Source organism: Dinoponera quadriceps, unplaced genomic scaffold (assembly GCF_001313825.1).
Source record: "Dinoponera quadriceps isolate SergipeBrazil2010 unplaced genomic scaffold, ASM131382v1 scaffold2412, whole genome shotgun sequence".
Classification (NCBI taxonomy): Eukaryota; Metazoa; Arthropoda; class Insecta; order Hymenoptera; family Formicidae; genus Dinoponera; species Dinoponera quadriceps.
Genome location: NW_014556432.1, coordinates 63,409 through 83,958, shown reverse-complemented (window position 1 = coordinate 83,958; position 20,550 = coordinate 63,409). Strand labels below are relative to the sequence as shown.

At 47.2% G+C, this 20,550-nt stretch overlaps 3 protein-coding genes across 7 annotated transcripts in view; 2 read left to right on the top strand and 1 right to left on the bottom strand.

Moving 5' to 3' along the window:
- Positions 1 to 1,071: 1,071 nt before the first annotated feature.
- Positions 1,072 to 3,699, top strand: LOC106747392 (malectin-A). Its single transcript, XM_014624870.1, has 4 exons — positions 1,072 to 1,719; positions 1,785 to 1,967; positions 2,030 to 2,087; positions 2,203 to 3,699. The coding sequence occupies exons 1-4, from the start codon at positions 1,357 to 1,359 to the stop codon at positions 2,409 to 2,411; spliced, it is 813 nt and encodes a 270-aa protein (XP_014480356.1). The 5' UTR covers positions 1,072 to 1,356; the 3' UTR covers positions 2,412 to 3,699.
- A 6,575-nt stretch (positions 3,700 to 10,274) lies between these two features.
- On the top strand, positions 10,275 to 13,681 carry LOC106747388 (fatty acid-binding protein 1, liver-like). The gene is made up of 3 exons (XM_014624867.1): positions 10,275 to 10,617; positions 12,700 to 12,804; positions 12,913 to 13,681. The coding sequence occupies exons 1-3, from the start codon at positions 10,375 to 10,377 to the stop codon at positions 12,967 to 12,969; spliced, it is 405 nt and encodes a 134-aa protein (XP_014480353.1). The 5' UTR covers positions 10,275 to 10,374; the 3' UTR covers positions 12,970 to 13,681.
- Positions 13,682 to 14,465: 784 nt separating this feature from the next.
- The window catches only part of LOC106747384 (mucin-19-like), a 65,439-nt gene continuing 59,354 nt past the window's right edge, over positions 14,466 to 20,550 (bottom strand). For 4 of the 5 annotated variants that reach the window (XM_014624857.1, XM_014624862.1, XM_014624861.1 and 1 more), the window contains one exon: positions 14,466 to 20,453. In XM_014624857.1, the coding sequence (XP_014480343.1) occupies positions 15,795 to 20,453 (4,659 nt within the window). In that variant the 3' untranslated portion in view covers positions 14,466 to 15,794. The remainder of the gene's footprint in view (positions 20,454 to 20,550) is intronic. The other variant, XM_014624859.1, reaches the window with a different exon arrangement.

Here is a 20,550-nt window from a genome sequence, read left to right as displayed (position 1 = left end):
GCTGAATATTCGCGCTGACGTTCTCAGTCGCGCTACCCTGCTTAAAAAAGCCGATAGAAAGAAGATGGTGAAAATTGATTCAAAACTTGTAATATTTTATTTATTATAACTTATCGTTTCAATCAAACTCACATTTCTGCCAAGATAGAGATATTATCTTTCGTTTTTAATCATGTCTTGGTTTAAATGACTAAAACCTTATTCAAAGGTGTTTGTTTTTCTACTTTATATGTTAAGCTACCTAATCCAATTAAAAAATTACAACTCGATATCTACAGAGTGTCCCAAATCGTTCTCGATTCTCGTGGTGTGGAACGAACGGGTGAAACTGAGCAGAAGTCACATGCCATTTTGCAAAATTCGCAACAGTTAGTGAGGAATTAATTATCTTGTCTGAGTTGAACGGAAAGGAAAGGGCAGATCGGACACCAATTATTGTGACTTTTGCAAAATGGTACATGACTTTTCCGCTCAGTTTCATCTATTTTACCTGCACACCACAGGAACGGTTTGGGACACCCTGTGTATGAATCTATTTTAATTCCATCGGAGATCTTTCTGTTTCTTTTCTATTAATAATATGTTCAATAACACGTTAGAAATAAAATCGTTTCTCATCGTTTAAATGTACAATGTGAGATTTAAATTAAACAAAAAAAAGCGTTCGCGTTTCTCACTGATAAACAAGTAACTCGAGCGGTAGGCTGTATGTTTAAATAATATTGGGAAAGTAGGAGAATTTATATATATCAAATATATCAGATAATAAATCTGAAATTGAAGAATCAAAAACACGACTCAACTATATATATATATATATAATTCTATCAGATTCCTAAGCAGGATAACAGTATATCGTTTCTTATCACCGGATCTTCGTTTGATTCCTGTTCAGCGGCAAGAAACTTTTTTTTTTTTTCTTCCGCGTGGTTGCAGACGTCAGGGCAAGACTGCGTCGCGCGGGCATCTGCACATTCGGAGCAGATGTTTCCCCGACAGGCGGGTCGGGAAGTACGATAGAGACGACGCCGCCTGGCGGGTGTCACAAGAAATACCGAGCAAGCCGAACGGGCGGTCGGTAAAGCAGAGGGGCGTGCGGGGCTATCGCGGGCAGCAGCGGGCACATATGGCCACACAGCTGTGTATCAATATTTTCCAGTGGACGCGATAGCGTGCGGTGCCATGTGGATTCCGCTGACGTAAGGCTGTTGTGAGGCGAATGCGACGATCCGGTGCAGTCTTCGAGCGTGCCGTATCGCTGGAGCCGAGGGACGCGCCCGAGTTATGAGCACGTTGTCAGCCGCGACGACGAAACGGAACGACGGGACGCGAATGACACGCACGGCCGACTAAGAGATGCGCCCGCCAACGTGGAACCGGGACCTCCCGGCGATACTGCTGTCGCTTCTTCTCGCTTCCTTCGCCGCCGTGTCACACAGCCTGGAGGTGATATACGCGATAAACGCGGGCGGCGAGGCGCACACGGACAGCTTCGGCATACGCTACGCCAGGGACCCTCTCATGAGCAAGGTCGGCACCGCGTCCGACTACGGTAAACAATTGATCATAGGTCGTATCAGCAACGTGGACCAAATCCTGTACCAGACCGAGCGCTACCACCACAACACCTTCGGCTACGACATACCGATCAGTCAGGACGGCGACTACGTGATGATACTAAAGTTCTGCGAGGTCTACTTCAACTCTCCCAACATGAAGGTAATCGACTTCTCACGGGGACAGTCGGTGATGAAACCGAGCAACTTGCGATTTTCTACACACAGGTCTTCGATGTGGTGTTGAACGGCGATCATACGGTGGTTACCGACTTGGATATCTTTGAGAGAGTCGGCAGAGGTATCGCGCATGACGAATACGTCCCGTTCAGAGTGCAGGGTGGAAGGTTGATATACAATGATGAGGAGTCCGACATTCTGGCGGGGAAGATAAGAGTGGAGTTCATCAAGGTAGCTCGACAGCGAGACAGTTCGTAGTGGCGTGCAATCATGACCGATTCTCGTGGTTTCAGGGTTACAGGGACAATCCGAAGATTAACGCTATTGCTGTTGTGAAGGGAGCCTTGGGAGGTATGCGCTTCTCGGGTCTTCCTTCTAATAATTTGCCACGAGTAGATTCCGCAACTAAGATCCGAACGTTCTGTATATGAACATCTCATCTCTCTCTTTCTCTCTTTCTCTGTAGATATACCGCAGCTGGGGCCGATACCGCAGGATCCGGAAGAGTATCACAGCATGCAGGAAGACGAAGAGGAAACTACCGTGCGTAATCGACACACGAGTGGACCCAGAACACCTGATCCGTACTTGATAGACGACTCGTCTATGATGTTGCCTCTCTTCATAGCCGTCGGTGCTTTCATCCCTTTACTATTTTGCCTATGTAAATTATAGACATTTCAAACCACACACACACACACACACACACACACATACACACACACACACGCGCGCATAGAAATGCCTTGTACTTAACGGTAACTGTGTTCCCGAGCATTAGACACGCTCGATTCATGAGAGGATGTCTGAACGTGTAAATAGCTAATCGGTAATTTATGCTTCTTTACGGTTGCGTCGTGTCAGATCTTAGTTAAAGTATTTATTATTAATTTATAATTCTCTAGATATATGTATGAGGTGCCGCTGGCTTGCCGTACTTTCACTCATCCACTTCTCAGACGCTCCGAGCACTTTATTAGCGCTGTTCACTAGATCCATAAAGATTATCCGAAACGGATTTTACAGTCCAGTTTTACAATCGAGTTGAAATGAAACGAAGGATACAGAGCCTTTATACTTATTCATATCGTCGAGGCATGAAGAAGAATGTTAAGAACCATCGAAGATATATCTCTTGGTATTCTCGTTCGTTTTCCAAGATTGACGGGAAACTCGTGGAATTCGAGTTGCCCGATGTGAAGTGTTTCAGACTCTGCGATCTTAATTTCGATGACACACAGTCTTCGACTTTTCTTCGGCTTTTTGTTCGATCAATCTTTTCGTTTTCTAAAGGAAACCTCGACGAGTACCGAATGCTAAACGACCCGATGCTATTTTATAACGTTAAACTTGAAGTTTCGTACCACTTTCCAACTCGTCGACTCAACGTCCCGAGAAAGTTCGAGCTGAATGCGCGATAGGATTCGTCGTTTGATCGCAATTACGGTAGTTCCGGAGTCAGAAGGACCTATCTCGGTCACTGAAACATTAAGATCGGCGGTTCTGAGACAACTTGCATATGTATTCCCTTTAAGCGTACACCACCACCGTAGGTCCAGTTCAACTCACAGTTTAACTCACGAAACTTCCAAGGAGCGGTGTGTGGTCACTCGCGGTGATCGTGAGACATTTGCTTCGTTCTGTTTTGTACTTTTCAAATACCGTCTTTTTTTACAGTTCATTATATATATATATATATATATATATATATCGTGAAGCATTTCGTACACGTCTCCATATCGGCCCTCCAATCACGCGATCCGGACGATCCAAAGAGTTGAAACATGCCGACGGGGCGCGTATCGGATTATGCGATTTTAACAACACGAGCTCCCTAGCGTACAGAATCGTTGCCGAAATTCTCAGGATTATTAACCGGACGACAGTCACACTCGTACAGTCCATTACCAAAGCAACATCCATTTTTTGCACGTCGAAATAAAGAGAACTGTTACTGAAACAATTCTGCATTGTTATCCTGTTCTTTCTTTCTTTACTTTGCGCAAACCCGCCTTGCGTCGTCGCGCGCGCGTTACATAATTATTGCACGAGCATCGCGACGATGATAATGTTATCGTCGTTGCAAGTAATCTGCGGGACACGAAGGACACGGTTTTATCAATGGTGTTAAGTATTTTTTTTCACAAAGCGTGCAACACAATTTACTTATTTCACATTAGCCGTGTTTAAACTACTCTTCGCATAATAACCCGACGCGACTTGAGATTTCTTGAAAGTAAACGCAAGAACCTCAGCACCCTGTCTGGTGCGACGGAAACATTATGCTGGTAGATCGCCGATTCTTTCTCGTTGCAAGCGACTTCCCGGGGGGAAATGATTATATATGATTATATATAATTACATAAAATCATACATGAATTTTGCCCGTATACGTGTGGTTACACGGTATGATCGTATGTGTCTGTACGAAAGAAAAAAAAATTATGTTATGTCATTTAATTAAATGTCGATATCATATTCTGTTAGACGCACAAGTAGCACCAGAAGCATTCGTTTCGATTGTATTTGCATATAATTTGTAAACAACAGTCTTTTTTCGTTGTGAACACGTACGGGCAAGTTTCATATATGATCCTTTTTCTCCCCGAGTTGAATTACTAATCAACGACGAAAGGGGGCTGTAACTGATTATGCGTTTAAGATACTCGATGCTCATGGAAAGCGAGGAGGCAAAACGAAAGCCTCGGTGAAGTGCGATAGTGAAATTTCTTAATTTACAATTTCTACAAACAAGTCTCTTTGCAATTCGCATTTCTTCCTCCCTCCGGTGTAAGAGAGAAAAAAGGAGAGAAAGAGAGAGAGAGAGAGAGAGAGCCGTTGCGAGTCGAGCAGCCGAATGTCGGCGGCTATCGATCGTATGATTGTTCGCATACTCCGGGGGCAAGGGAGAAAGGTACAATAAATTCAATTGAGCGTCGCGCAACGTAAAGAATCGTAGGTTCTTAATGGGAATAAGCTCATTCATCCCGCATGAGAGACGGGACGTCACGTGACCGGCGTGGCGCGTCGCATCGTCGAAGTCTTTGATGTATGCTCATCACTGGCAATTAGCTGTCAATTCAAGGCTATACTTATGGTTTTGGAAGCCGGAGCTGGCGGGTGGACGGACGAACGGACGAGCGGATGGTCAAACAGACAGACAGACAGGCGGGTGAGCGGGCGGGTGGACGGCGACGACGACGATCTCGAGTGAACAATTTCTGCTCAGCTGGAGGGGAGCTTTTACTTCACAAGTCTTATCGTAATCAGCAATCGGCGCGATACGTCAGAAATTAAAAATGTAGATATTAACAGTAAGGTGTGACCAACGATACCGTACGTGTAGGCGTGTATCGTGGGTGCAAACAGACACGATCGATTGCGATAACTCCTAATCGGAGATCGATAATCCGATGGACTTTCGATGAAACGCGGTGAGAGAGCGATTTTTGACCCGCTGATAATATTGCAGAAAACAAGGTGTCTTCCTACTACGCGACCCGTGGAAAGTCTAAAGTCTGAAGTTTGCGGAGACGCTTTTCCCAAATATACTCCCCGGACAGCGGCGATTTCTGAAAAGATGTTTGCGGAAGAAAACTTCACCGACTGAATATTGTTTCTCTCGCGAAGTTTGCGCCTTATTAGTTGCGCGGTATTATATAAATTATTTCATGTTTCTGCACAGTGAAAGTACACGCGAAAATTTCGAAAAATCTAAAACGACATGAAAAGTTTGTAGGAACGTTTTCATCTATCTTGGTTGGATTTGTTTCATCAAATATGGTTCTGTACTCATTAGATTAGATATTAGAACAGAGTAGCGCACATTCATCGCATTAGCGTTTATACCGCAATTTACGTTTACATTTACGTGAGATTTCTATATTTGCGAGAAATATAAGAAAAGCGTATAGCGTGATCGTGCCAGTCTTTATATAATATTTTGAGGATCGCTTCTACGCTATCAACGCTCATAAAGTTCGTCGATATTTAGGCAGCCTCAACAAAAAAGACGTCTTATATTTGTCTTAGATATCTTTCACATACGTACAGTCTTTAAGACGTCTCTTAGAAATTTGCAACGTCTCGGTCATCATAATTGATAAAGGATGGTTTTCTTCGCACGTGCCGAGCCGAGCAGAAGTCAATCATTCCGACGTTTGGTCGAACGATCGACAGTTCAAAGAAAAAAGTAAGAGCAAAGAATTCTGAGTGACACCGTGTGTGACAAAGTGCCTCTTGTATCTTGGCATCGTGATTCACTCGTCATCCAACCATTGCGCAACCATGATGTAGCTTTTCCTTTTTTTGCCCGTAAATAGACGAGTGACCTTCCGAAGAATGAAAAAAATATTATTCATAACTGAGGTTCCCCAGTGTTATCGACGCTGCTTCGTTAAAGAATAAGTAATAGAGGCAAACTACTATTCATTATTCAAACGTTCTCGTCATCAGAAGCAAGAAAAGACATAACAAAATCCGATATTATTGTGGTATCAACGTAAGAGCATATTCATTATTCAAATATTCTTGTCGTCAGAAGCAAGAAAAAACATAACAAGACCCGATATTATCGTGGTATCAACGTAAGAGCGTATTCATTATTCAAATATTCTTGTCGTCAGAAGCAAGAAAAGACATAACAAGACCCGATATTATTGTGGTATCAACGTAAGAAATTCGATTATACGTTCGAATAAAAAGATGTACACATAAAATAATATTTGTGATCGATTCCGCACACTTCCTTACATGGATTTCATGTCAATTACACGTGGATGTTTTCATCGGATTTTGATATAGGTTTCCTCGCTTCTGATGTAATTAAACAAGAATGGCGAAGCGAGCAGTCGGGGGTCTTAATTGAGATACGTGTATTATCTGTCGTAAATACGTTCCAGACATCGTCTTCGATCTCGTCTTATCAAATGTAATTAGATAAAAAATACTCCTTTTACGATGTTCCTTAGTAGCATTAACTAATACATTGGTCAATGTTTAGCCAATGTAACGCCAATGAAGTATGCTACTAGGGTTGCAGAAGAATATTTTAGGATATCTGATTTACATATATGTCTCACATTGCGTACAACATACATAGACACATTTAAATTACCTTAAATAAATAAACCTATCGAATATTTCTACAGCCCGAGGGAAAGATTAGGAAGAAAAAAACGCAATATTTCTTTCTTCGAAGCGAATGTGGTAAAATTTTCTAAATAGTGCGAAATATTCCATGAAAAAAACAAATATATATATATATATATATATGTGTGTATGTGTGTGCAAAATATTGTAGAGATTTATATAATCAGAGAATGGAAAAGAATGTTCTAAGAAGAACATTCGTAAAGTTCCTTCACTACGCATATACATTAAGTTAACTAAAAAGAGTATACAATTCTGTATATACATATACACTATACAGTATGCATAGTCAGATCTTATATTTAAGATCGCCTTAAGGTGCATCTTCAGATGCAGTACAGATTGCACTTTGACATCTGCATATAACGCATCTGCATATACCTGAAAATAAACTTACGACGATCTTAAATATAAAGTCTGACCATGAATACTGGCCTATGACAAGCACTTAATTGGAAACTATTTATAATGTTAATCGAATATACTAAGAATATATAACAATGTTTCTATGAAGTTCAGTATATTCTATGAAAGAATAAATATTCGTAACAAATATATTTATAGAACATTTGTAGAATATTTCTGCGCTATCTCTCTCTCTCTCTCTCTCTCATTTACTCACTCAAGAGGAAGATTTAATATAATACTTGAAATATTTACGAAATGACACGGATATTTGAGGGGAAAATTCCATCATTGTTTTGAGCAGTGTGTGACAACCGGTAAGACTATCTTCTCGCGTTTATAATCGTCCCGCAAAACTGGTAGGCGGATAATAGATACATTCGATGTATCATCATCTATCATCCGCCTGCCGGCCGGCATCAATCTATAAGCGCAATTGAATGTTGCAGCGTACGTGCGATTTGCATCTTCGTGTGTAATCGAGGTAATATCGGCGCTGCGTTTCTCGAGCATTATTCAAATTGTAGCGGCCAGGTGAAATAATGAAATCAGGAACGAATTATCGCTTATCGCGCGATAAATCCGCTCATATGTGTTTTTAATTTTGACTCGGCGCAATAAACACGGTGCGACCTGGAAACAATCTAGTCGTAATATAAGATGCGGGTTATGCAAGCACATCGGGAAGATCGTCGATTGCACTTAGAGGAACACTTGACAAAACGCATCGGACTAACTGCTGAAACTTCAAGTTAGATTATTTTGTCTTGGCGGAAATTTTATCGAGCCGCTCTTGTAGACGAAACGCGGGGAATTAAAACGTCTTATTGCGATGATTCGTGAAATTGATCGTTTTTGATCGAGATACAAGCCGACCGTATCTCATTATTAACTTAACATACTCGAAAGAGATAATTAAATGTAGAATCTTGTGAAATCAATGTCGTCGCGCCGATTATTATCGGATTATTTCAACGAACGTCTCATCGCCATGTCGAAATGATTTCAGCATTAACGAAATAATAGTCGTGTATCATTGTAGGCCAATGTCACGTATTTTTCTTAGTCAGAAAGTTATTAGCTGTCTTCACAATACAAAAAACAGCTAGTAAGCGCTTTTTTGCTGAACGACATTTCCGCTGATCCAAACGTTTACCAAGCGGCTCGATGTAATAAACTTTCCACGTGCATCATAATATATTTACAATTTCTGACGTCATCAAATAAGGAAAGTCACAGTAAAAATACAGGAGCTTTAAGTTGCCCTTCCCGCCGAACACAGCCAATACTTTTTAATAATTCATATTGAAAGAAGAAAACTGAATAACGAAAATCGCCTCGTCTCGAATATACGCTTCGAGCGTGGAACGTTTTCGAACCTCCATACAAGCTTTATGCGAAATATTACCCAACATTTTCCCAACGACCAGACTACAATTTTCCAAAGTTGCTCTTTTCCGCAATTTTTTCGCGGGTTTTCTCGGTTTCTTATCTTCCTTACGAAGAAGAAAAAATCAACAAATAAATGCGGCGGGTTTTAACCGAACACACGTGAATATTTCTAAATGAATCCCTCTACCTTCGGGCCCAGAAACCGGGGGAATCCGTGGAAAATGTTGAAAGATCCCGGGTTTTCCTCCCGAGTCTGCGAAATTACGGACAGGAGCGTTCGGCAGAGCGAGATTCGAGTAATCGTGCGTAAGAGATGTCATGCCGATGCGATTCTAAAGTCTCCCTCGAGGTGGATCACGCGAGACGACGGGGACGGTGCAATAACGACGACAAATCACGCGGTTGCCGTTGCGCCGTAAGAAAGTCTCTTTGCGCGCAAGAGAAGAGGACACGAAGGGACTTCCTCTCTTGCTCACGGAGTTCGGTGCAGGATGTAAGTAGCACCGAGCAACCGCCGACGCGATAAGTGCTCTCGCAAATGGACGCAAATAAATGCATCTCTCCCTCGCGCCTCTGCCAGCCTTCCTACCCATCTCTCGGCGGTGGACGCACCCACACCACCGAGAGGAGACCGCGAAGGTACACGTGAACGATAATTGTTTGTGAGCGAATGCACTCAATTTCTCGCGTGCAATACTCCCGCTGGGATCTGCCCAGCGCAGGGCACGGAATGCAAGGAAGGATCGGAGGGAAATTCTTTGAGATCGAGCCGCGGTTGTGCAATGGTTTATTCTGCTGTCGCGACGGAATGGCGTTCTGGCCTTTACAATGCGGGGCGTGATGATGTTCTTCCCTTTCTTGTGCCACGCGCAACCGCGGTTACAAGACGCAACACGATTCAAGTCGACGATCACAACGTTCGAAAATTACAAATATGATCAAATGATAGACCGACAATCACTCGCGAAGTAGTCGCGAGGCCGCGAAAGATGTCTCGTAACGAGATGAAGAGGATTAATGAGATTGATGTCTCGCACGGACGGTCGACCCGTAGCGAGCCGAGATACGCGGAAAATTAGAACCGAACAGCTTGTTCTAATTTCGATTCGAAAAGTCTCTCTCGCTGAGAGTTCGCTCAACGTTTTTTCAACGGTCTCTCCGTGCTCTCGAGGCACCCAGTTTATACACCGATATCACTCTTTTTTTTTAAGCGGAACGAATAGATCGATTGACCTTCGATCGGACGAAGCCTTTTCGATTATGTTCAAGTGTGGCAATGTTTTTTGATACGATATGACAATTAGGTGCTCTTATAACCATGCTCGGCTCACATGATAAGCACGATAACATTAACGTTTTCCGTTTGAATTCAATTAGAAATTTGAACAGATAATAAAAGGGGACAAGAGGCGACCAAGTCGATCCATCCATCCGCCCGGCCGCTTGGCGATGGTAATCTGTCGAATACTTTGTCCGGAATCATCACAGATTAGCCGGCGACGGTCCCTCCCTCTCTTCAACCGGCGGGCGAGATCCCTTAACGAAAACCGCCGCCGCCGCCGCCGTCGTCGCCGGATGTCCTTATAAAAGCCGGCGCGCACCAGCGCCCCGTACGTCTTTCTTCGGCAGTGCGCGCTCTGGACGGATTTCGTCTGTAATCGCAAAACTCTCCTTCTCACACTCCCTCACGATGGTGCAGATCGTCGGCAAGTACCAGTACGTGTCCGCGGAGAACTTCGAGGAGTACCTCAACACTTTGGGCAATACCGAGATCGCGCAATCCTTCCTCCATTCCACGCCGATCATCGAAGTCCAGCAGAACGGCGAGCAGTGGGTCATCACGGTCAACAACAAGGGCAAGACCGGCTGCGCCAAGTTCAAGCTCGGCGAGGTCTACGAGGAGCAGCTGCTGTCCCTGCCGAACTCCTTCAAGGTGCTTCCTTCCGTCCAGCGCTTTCGTGAAAATTCGCGCGTAATTCGAGGACAGTTGATCGGATGAGAAAGAGAAAAACGAAGATTCGAACCGCTGCGCTCAGAGATAATATGTAACCGCTTGTCGCACGGTAGACTTTATTAACACGTTCATTGCCAATCACGCGTCATCGCGTAATAGATATTTAGAGTACATAATAATAAAAGCATATAAATAATATTAACTTATTTTGAGCACAGTAAAAACTAAATAAAAAAATGAAAAAATACGAAATTCCAATTTTCAGCTCGGCAATGAATGTGTTAATATCGTGCTATTCTTTAGGCATGGCGACGCCGAAAGTTCCCAATCGAGAGCATTATTCGTGCATCACGACTGTTGATAATCCGATGAATCGGCGGTCATGATGAACGGATACGTCGACTTAACGCGTGTAATCGAAAAATTCCAGACCGAATAATTATCTATGATTGACGTGTACTTTCAGGTCTGCCGGTCACATCCATTTTCCGAGCCGAGATTGGGTTATTCCCTTAGATCTAGAGGAATAATTTAATTTCGGTGCAGAAAAGTTGTCAGTATTATTGTCAAATAAACGTCTTGCTGAGCGCAGCTGATGCAGATTCGAGAACGTCGTTCCGAACGTTGAGCTCAAGTCGCGCGGATTTAAACGAATCGCGAGAAATATCGTTCTCCCTTCACCTGACGGGATGAAACATTTCATTTCCGCTTGGAACTCTCGACGGACGACGATAATGCACGACGTTCGTTCGCATGTAAATATTTAAAGCAACAGGGGGCTGGTAACAGTTCGATCGCGGAGCGCGATATTTTAAATTGTTCAGCTGTATGTAAAACGCATGTTCCGAAGGACTTTAATTGTTTATCGAGCCAAATTAATTGTCACGCGGAAAGATTCTTGGTTCGGGTTAAGACGAGAGAGCCTCTAATCATGATTAAAATATCTTCATTATCGCGACTGAAAATAGCGTTCGTTTGAATATTCGATTGCCTTATACAACTCGATTGAGATAACCGATAAGGATTCAGTAGAATCTGCCCAGTAATCTCTGTTTGTTCCTACAACCGAGTATTTGTCGAGTCTCTAAATAACAGAAAATTAATTGCACGAACCGAGTCTATTTTCAGTACATAAGCCTTATCAAGGCCTGTAGTCATCTTAATTATTGAAATCTTTCCCCCTTTCTCACCCTTATCTACTGCAAAACGAAATCATATTTATCCGCTAAAGAATTCCATCCCTCCGCAATACAATTTTAAATGTTGCGTCGATATTCATAATTAGTGGCTCTCATCGGTTTTCTCTACCCGCGCAAGCACAGTTTCGTACATGTTTCTTAAAGCTCCTGGGTAATCGCTGTAATTGTTCTTGTTTGATGGCGTTAGAAGCGAGAAAACGCAAAAGAATTCTTGCGTTTTACGTTGAAATACAAAGATATATTCACAAGATGACATTTGTGATCGATCCACTACATTTGTAAAATTATCAATGTTAATTTGCCGACTGCTTATTACTTGTTCGAATAAAAGTGCACGGACAATTTTTACAAGTGTACCGAATCGATCACAAATGTCACTTTGTGAGTATATTTTTTTATTTGAATGTAAAACACAAGAATTCTTGACATGCGTTTTTTCGCTTCTGACGTCATCAAACTAGAGCGACTATTCAGTATGTAAATATCGATTCGCTCTCCAAGCGAAAAATAATCGAGCGCAATCTTCATTCGGATTATGTTTCTCCGACACCTCATTTGCGCAAAGCGAAAAGCAATAAGAACGATAATGGCCCAAGTGTCATTGTTGCGCGTTTCACACAATTCGACTAGTTTAAAAACGCTCGCTTTTCTCAATTTTTCCGCGGAAAGAAGCCGGAAAAAATCAGCGGGAAAAATGGAAAAAAGAATATTTCTCACGTGAAGAGACGAAAAAAGAAAAAAACTGCGGAAAAGTTGAAGGAAATCGGTTTTTCCCGAGTCTCTGCTGAAATTGTAAATTCGACGAATCTCCACCGTCCTCGCGCACAAACAAATCTAACCGTCATGTGTCTTCCCACTGCAGAGTGTCACCACGAGAGAAGGCAACTGCTTCAGAACGGAGACTTCGTTCTCCGCGGATGTCAAGTCGGTCCGAATTTACGAGTTCACGGCCGACGGCATGACCGTGGTAAGTGTGAAATTTGGATATCGCGTGTGCAAGTTCTAACGATATACCACACAGCAAAATCACAACGCGCGCACGTCTAATCACAATCCCCCCCCCCTTTTTTTTCAGCATTTATCGTCCGACAAAAGTGACGTCAAAGCCAAGCGGATGTACAAAAGATTGTGAAATTCCTAACTTAACTAAATACATCGCCTTGTTTAATTAAAGAAATACAAACCTTAAAAAACAAACTCTTTTTTTCTCAAAACACATACTTTCCACTGCTCATCACCAGTTTGTCCATCTTCCCTAAAGAGACAACCGACCCGACGAGGAGGCGAGGTGGGAATAACGGAGCGGACGTTGAGTCTGTGTTCTCACACGGTTCAAACGTAATATGTTATTTATTTAAGTATGAATTCTGAGAAAGAAAAATAAAATGGTGACAAATACGCGTACACAAGAAATCGGAATACCACGCATATCCACGCGTGTAAAAACCGCTAAGCTCTAATATACTCTCTCTCTCTCTCTCTCTCTCTTTCTATTTCTCTGGTACGAAGCCGCATAATGCATATTATGTCGAATATTGTGCGTGTGTACGAGAACGAGGCGGGACGGCGTCCCTCTTCGAAGGACCACTCGCTATCATTCATCTCGCGCGCAAAACAAAACACATCGATCAACATTCGCATCCCCGATTTCGTGGCGAGGGCGCGAACCACCCCCGCAGAGACACCGCTCTCTCTGTGTTATCCTTTCTCTCCCGTTAATTCGTATTATTCTCGTATTTATTCTCGCCACATTCCTCTCCTCTCCCTCCTCCGTAAAATCGTATCAACCAAAACTCCAACGATGACGTCAAGTCGGTGAAAAAGAAAAAAAAAAAACAAAAAAATAAAAGAGACATACAAAACACCATTCTTCTCTTCGATCGAGCGATTCGTCGCGATACACATATCGAGAGCGTCGCTTCTAGCCGCGTGCTCTAATCATGGAAGCATTCCGACATTGAACTACAAAGCGTTAAACGTAGGAAAGAGCAATTTGTGCATGGTAAGAAGCTTAGTAATAAGCACGAGCGCAACGATCATCACCGGCGCCGATCGCGTCGGAAAATTTGGTCCTAGAAAATCGGATATATTGCTACCTCTTCTTTTCACCAGTTTGCCATTTCTTCTCTCTCACTGAGAAAAATTTATGTATAATTATATAGGATACTACGTATATAATTATATATAAATCACCACTCTTATTCCCATCTTTATCGCTTTCATTCTCTATCCTTGAACCTTTGGATCTCGCTTCCCATTTTCCCCTTTTCTCTTCCTTTCTCTATTCATATACAACACACATATAAATCCCTTTCCCTCCCACCCTTCTTTCTTTCCTTCCCCTCTTTCTCTCTTTCTCTCTCGTATCGTTTGGATTTATTTAATAGTATGTAAGGTATCACATTAAACCATAAAGGGTGCTGTACATTGGATAGTAATTATATTATTATTATTATCATGATTACGAGCCAACTATATACAGGGAGTGCGGCGAAATTGGTACGATCGAAAACGGGATAATTCCGATTGCATGAGTGATAAGCCGGAAATGTGAAATGTCAAAGAATTGGAGAATGCAAACACCGGTAATACCTTTTCTTTCTTTCTTTCTTTCTTTCTTTCTTTCTTTCTCTCTCTCTCTCTCTCTCTCTCTCTCTCTCTCTCTCTCTCTCTCTCTCTCTCTCTCTCTCTTTCTCTCTACTTGGGGCTCGAACGATCTTCGAGAATCTGGTGTCACGCGTCAACGAACTCGTGTCCTGCACATATACAATTATTATTAGAATACGATTAAAATAACATTTCTAAAACTAAACGAGAAAAAGAAACTACATCACCAAAATATAAATTACTAAACATATAATTGTGCATAAATCGAATTAAATCGTAAGAGAGAGAGCACTGGTTTCTTTTTTGCGAAATATACGTGCGTGCAGTTTTACCAATAAAATTCTTGACTAATCTTCGCACGAAGAATCATCTCCTTTTCGATCCACTATTATCCTCGCCGTCATTGCCTGTATATCTCGCAATGAATTCAACGTTAAGAATAGGAACAAACAATAATAAATACGCTTCCTCCTTCTCTTCTTCATATCTCTCTCTTCTCCCACACTCTTTCTCTCTCTTTCCCGTTTCCCCTCGTTTCATTTACTCTTCCTTTTTTGCACGAGTAGGTGTGTCACGAGTAATCGTTATCAATTATAATGCATATATAAAATTAAAAAATTGTAAAAAATCCATCGAGTTTTGTTAAAAGTTAAGAGTAACATACCGCCACATTGTTCAGTTAGGATAAAGGTTGAAAGTCCATTTTTTTCTTTCAGGCCGTCACGGGCACCACCTGATTCCTCTCGCGATCTCAGCACAAGGATTAAATATTACGTAAATCATACTCGTCGTCATATTTACATAATTATCATCAATCCCCATGGTTTCCATCTCCTCCTCCTAAGCTTCGCTTTTCCTTCGTTCACCTTCTCCCCTCCTTAATATATATTTCCACGATTTTGCTTCTAATTTAACTTTGCGAATCGCGGCAATGTCGAAAGCAATGTTTAGGGTATGCGCGTCGCTCTCCTACCTCCTTCTCGCTCCTCCCCCCCCCTCCCTCGCCCTCTTCCACCTCTCGATGGTAGATAGAAACATCTCCGTTACATATATATATATATTTACGTAATAATAGTAAAAATTCTCCGGTCGACATACATTATAGTATATTCCCTAAGCACTACTAGCGTACGTTCTGCGCGCGCGCAGGCGTGTAGTTTTTTCTTTTTTTTTCTCTCCATAAATAATAAGAAGGAAAAACCCTATTTCGCGCGGTCGGTCGGTCGGTCCGCGCGATGAAACGTCCGCGAGACGACGTGTGATATAAACCTAGGCCGGCGTGCGTTGTCGCGAGACTGCTGCGATGACAGCGGCGGCGACGACGGATCCTCAGATGGCCGGTCGGCCGATTCAATCGGCGGTCACGATGAGCTGATTGTCGGTCGGCACGTCCACCGGCGACGCGTCCTTCCGCGGCACGTCGTCGTCCACCACCAGCTTGTCGTTCGTCATCATCGCGGAGATAACGTTGTTCGCCACCGTGCTGTCGGGTACTCCGTTCGGCAGCGCCTTGGCCTTGTTGTTCGACGACGGGGTCGTCTTGGGCGTCGTCGACAGCTTGGACGCCGCGGCGACTTTCGTGATCTTCTTTATGGGCGAGGTGGCGGCAGCGGCGCTCGGCGATTTCCCGCTGCTCGCGCGTGACTTGGCAGCGGCGGGCGCGGAGACGCGGCCGGCGGCCTTCGGCGCCGCCGTCGACGACGCCCCGGTGGTGCTGCGTCCGAGGAAGATTCGCTTGTTGGCCGTCTCCTTGATCTGCTTGTCGATCATGGGCGACTTCACTGTGCTCGCTTTGGCGGTGTTGTCGCGCGACTTGGCGACGCCGCTGGAGACCGGCGCGGTTTTGGGCCTGGAGGACGACGTGTTAACGCCGCTGGTCGGCTTCGAAGCAGGGGCGGTCGTGGACGATGTCTTGACGGCCGCGGAGGCGGACACGGGTCGTGGCTTGGAGGCGGCCACGGTGGACATGGACGTTCTGCTGGTCGTCGACGAGGACTTGACTACTAGTGCGGTAGCCTTCGTGCCGCCGTTGCTAGTCGCGCTCTTGCTCGTCGTCGACGACTTTGCAGCGATGGGTGGTTTGTTGCCGGCGAGCTGCTTCGCGTCGCCGTTCGCCGTCGTAGACTTCTTGTCGGGCGCTCCGCTGCTGCTGCTGATGGCGCTCAGCTTCGGCGAGGTTGCCGTGGTTCTCGCTTTCGTTGTACCGGAGCTGACGCGCGAGGTCATCGCGGTGCTCTTCGTGGAAGTCGCTGCGGCCTTGGCGGTCGTCGTCTTCGCGACGCTCTTCGCAGTGCTGCTGGAGACTGCGCTCCTGGCCGGCCCGTCGAGCTGCTTCGGACGAGCCGCCGGCTTCCGCGCCGCCGCCGCCGACGTCGTGCTCGTCGTTCGCGCGGCCGTCGAGCCCACGGCGGCTTTCGAGGGCGAGGTCGGCGTGGATTTCGTTGACGCTGCTACCTTCGTTGTCGACGCGCTCGCTTTCGTTGTAGTTGCGGCGACGGTGGTTTTCGTCGGCCGTTTCGCCGCAGTCGCGCTCTTCGTCGTCTTCGCGGAACTCACGACGGCGCCGACCGCCGCCGTGGCCGCTGCTGCGGCCGCGACCGCTGTAACGGCTGCTGCTCCTGTCGTCATGCCCGCTTCTTCAGCGACCGTGGCCTCTGTGACGGCTCCTGTCGTCATGCTCGCTTCTTCAGCGACCGTGGTCTCTGTGACGGCTCCTGCCATCATGCTCGCTTCTTCAGCGACCGTGGCCTCTGTGACGGCTCCTGTCGTCATGCTTACTTCTTCAGCGACCGTAGCCTCCGTGACGGCTCCTGACGTCATGCTCGCTTCTTCAACGGCCATGACCTCTGTGACAGGTTCTGTCGTCATGCTTGCTTCTTCAACAGCCATGGCCTCTGTGACTGCTCCTGTCGTCATGCCCGCTTCTTCAGCGACCGTGGCCTCTGTGACGGCTCCTGTCGTCGTGCCAGCTTCTTCAGCGACCGTGATCTCTGTGACGGCTCCTGTCGTCGTGCCAGCTTCTTCAGCGACCGTGGCCTCTGTGACGGCTCCTGCCGTCATGCTCGCTTCTTCAGCGACCGTGGCTTCTGTGACGGCTCCTGTCGTCATGCTCGCTTCTTCAGCGACCGTGGTCTCTGTGACGGCTCCTGCCATCATGCTCGCTTCTTCAGCGACCGTGGCCTCTGTGACGGCTCCTGTCGTCATGCTTACTTCTTCAGCGACCGTAGCCTCCGTGACGGCTCCTGACGTCATGCTCGCTTCTTCAACGGCCATGACCTCTGTGACAGGTTCTGTCGTCATGCTTGCTTCTTCAACAGCCATGGCCTCTGTGACGGCTCCTGTCGTCATGCTCGCTTCTTCAGCGACCGTGGCCTCTGTGACGGCTCCTGTCGTCATGCTCGCTTCTTCAGCGACCGTGGCCTCTGTGACGGCTCCTGTCGTCGTGAACGCTTCTTCAGCGACCGTGGCCTCTGTGACGGCTTCTGTCGTCGTGAACGCTTCTTCAGCGACCGTGGCCTCTGTGACGGCTTCTGTCGTCGTGAACGCTTCTTCAGCGACCGTGGCGGCCTCTGTGACGGCTTCTGTCGTCGTGAACGCTTCTTCAGCGACCGTGGCGGCCTCTGTGACGGCTTCTGTCGTCGTGAACGCTTCTTCAGCGACCGTGGCCTCTGTGACAGCTCCCGTCGTCGTGAACGCCGCAGCGGTCGTGACCTCTGTGACGGCTCCTGTCGCCGTGGACGCTGCAGCGGTCGTGGCCTCTGCGACAGCTCCTGCAGCCGTTATGGTTTCCGTCTTCGGTTCGTCCACTTTCGCGACAATATCCGCCGGCGGTTCCACGCTTTCCTCTCCGTGCATGGGAGCACTCTCGATGATGGCTTCCTCCTCCTCGGCCGGCGCGTCGCTCGTAGATGCGACCTCCGCGGGCTCCTCCTCCTGCTTCTCTTTCTCCGGTCCCGGCAGCACACTGCTAGGCGCCGAGGTCTCCGTCGGCACGTTGTCCAGCAGGACCGACCGGATCATTTCGCACTGCGCTTGCTCTTGCAGCAAGTTCGCGAACGGACTTGACACGGTCGTGTCGCTCGTCGGCGCGACGTCGTCGACGTTCGCGACAGCCGTTTCTTCTTCACCGGCCTTGAGCATCGGCTCGCCGAAATCCAAGTCCACGAGCTCCGCGGAGTCTTTCACGATTTCACCCGGCAAATCGGCCGGTAGACTCACGTCGACATTCGCGGGCGGCGCCTCTTCCTCAGCCTTGAACACCGACTCGCCGTACATCGAGGCTGCGAGCTCCCCGACGGAGCTGTCCACGATTCGCTCTTGCGCCGGGAAGTCGTCCGACAGATTCAAGTCGACACTTGCGAGCGTCGTCGCTTCGTCGGCCTTGAATATCGACTCGTGGCAGCTCGGCTCTGTAGGCTCCAGCTTCGCGACCTCCTCCTTCGGCGCCATCAGATCGATTATCCGATCGATGTCTTCGTTCGTGTAGAAGTCCGTGGTGATCTTCGTCTCGTCCATCCTCGCGTCGCTCAGCTTGTCGGCCTGCGAAACGTAGTCCATCAGTGTCGCGCTTTCCTCGGCCTCGGTGCTCAGGAGCGATTGTTCATTGGCCGATTCTTGCCGCGCGGTCGCTGCCGGTGTCACCGTGTTGTTTTCTCGCTCCATCGCGCAAACGTCGCTCTCCCACGGTTGTTGATCCACAGCAGTCGCTGTCACTTCGGCCGGCTCCTCGGTGAAGCTAAGGATTCCCGTGTCCTGGGCGACGGTCGACGATGCCGCCGCTTTCGAGTCCAAGGGATCCTGAAGAAAGCCGGACGCGTCGCTCGTGCTCGAGACGAAGTCCGGAGCGAACGAATCCAAGTCGTCGTGTTGTCGGCTCGGCGTGAAATCGGGGACGTGCAGAGGCGATGAGGCGAGCAACGCGCCCGAGGTGGATTCGGCTTCCACGGAGGATATCGCCGTCGTCTCCTCTTCCACCGGTTGCGGCGAGGCGCTCTCCAGTGTGTCTTGCATCGGCGACAAAGAGGACCCCTTCGCGCAGAATTCCGCCGGATTCGGAGCCTCCAGCAGCAGATCGGAGACCGCGAACTGCGCGTTCTCGCTTACTTCTTCCAGCAGTTGCTGCGACCGATCGATCTGCTCGGGCTTCTCAGCCTCGTGTTCGCTCGAGCGGTCGTCCTCGAGCGGGCAAACGCCGAGATCCTGCTCCATGAGCAGCGTCTGCTGCTGTTCCGCCGCCAAGCTCGAAATCTCGTCCGCCGTGAGACTGGGCGAAGACTTGCCGTCGGGGTGCGGCGTCGAGGACGCGTGCAGAAGATCGTCCGGCTTTTCGTTCAAGAAAGGTGAATGCGCGTCGTTCGCGTACGGTTCCGGTGAGCGAGGCGGTGTGCTGTTCATCGGCACGTAACACTCGTTCGCTTCGGCTTCGTTCTCCGTGCCGCTCAGGTCGTGCACGGCGTTCAGGTCGACGCCTCGTTCGAACGCCGCCTCTAGGTCACCCGGCGCGAACGACATCGCCATGGGGTCCGTGGCGATGTCGTATTCCTCAGGCCCGCCGGTGTCACCCTCGCGTATCTTGCCGCTCCACTGCTGCGTAGTCGCCATGATGCGCGCGATGGACTCGTCGCCCAGCTCGGCTCTCGTCGACGAGATCTCCGAGACGTCGAGGCCGCCGCTCTGCAGGTTCTCGTGGTCGCCGTTCGTGTAGTCCTTCTCGTCCGTTTCCCGCGGCCGATGCGACACTTCCTCCTCGAACTCGCTCTGGGTCGGGACGGGGATGTCGTCCATCGCGAGCGCGGTCTGCTTCAGGGGCGAGCCGCTGATGGGGAAGTCCACGATGTTCCGGCGGTCCATCAACGTGGGCGACACCGCCGTCGGCACGAACTCGGCCGCGTTCGGGTTCAGTTGGAAATCCATGTCTGCTTCTTGATCTTGTCTCTCTTCTTCCTCTTCTTCTTCGCTGTGGGCGAGCTGTTTCTCCGGCTCTTCTCTCAGTTCTCTCTCGTTGCTTATCTGAAAGCGCAACATAGTGTTACACTTCGAACGTATACGTGTACACACAGACACACACACACTCTCTCTCTCTGACTGAACGACAGATTCTTCTATC

What these genes read in the sequence shown, in the direction of transcription:
- LOC106747392 (XM_014624870.1), top strand. Translation starts at nt 1,357, where the DNA reads ATGCGCCCGCCAACGTGGAACCGGGACCTCCCGGCGATACTGCTGTCG. An exon ending in TAAGAGTGGAGTTCATCAAG is followed by an intron (nt 1,968 to 2,029) that starts GTAGCTCGACAG and finishes TCGTGGTTTCAG; the next exon opens with GGTTACAGGGACAATCCGAA. An exon ending in TGTGAAGGGAGCCTTGGGAG is followed by an intron (nt 2,088 to 2,202) that starts GTATGCGCTTCT and finishes CTTTCTCTGTAG; the next exon opens with ATATACCGCAGCTGGGGCCG.
- LOC106747388 (XM_014624867.1), top strand. Translation starts at nt 10,375, where the DNA reads ATGGTGCAGATCGTCGGCAAGTACCAGTACGTGTCCGCGGAGAACTTC. An exon ending in CCCTGCCGAACTCCTTCAAG is followed by an intron (nt 10,618 to 12,699) that starts GTGCTTCCTTCC and finishes TTCCCACTGCAG; the next exon opens with AGTGTCACCACGAGAGAAGG. An exon ending in CGGCCGACGGCATGACCGTG is followed by an intron (nt 12,805 to 12,912) that starts GTAAGTGTGAAA and finishes CTTTTTTTTCAG; the next exon opens with CATTTATCGTCCGACAAAAG.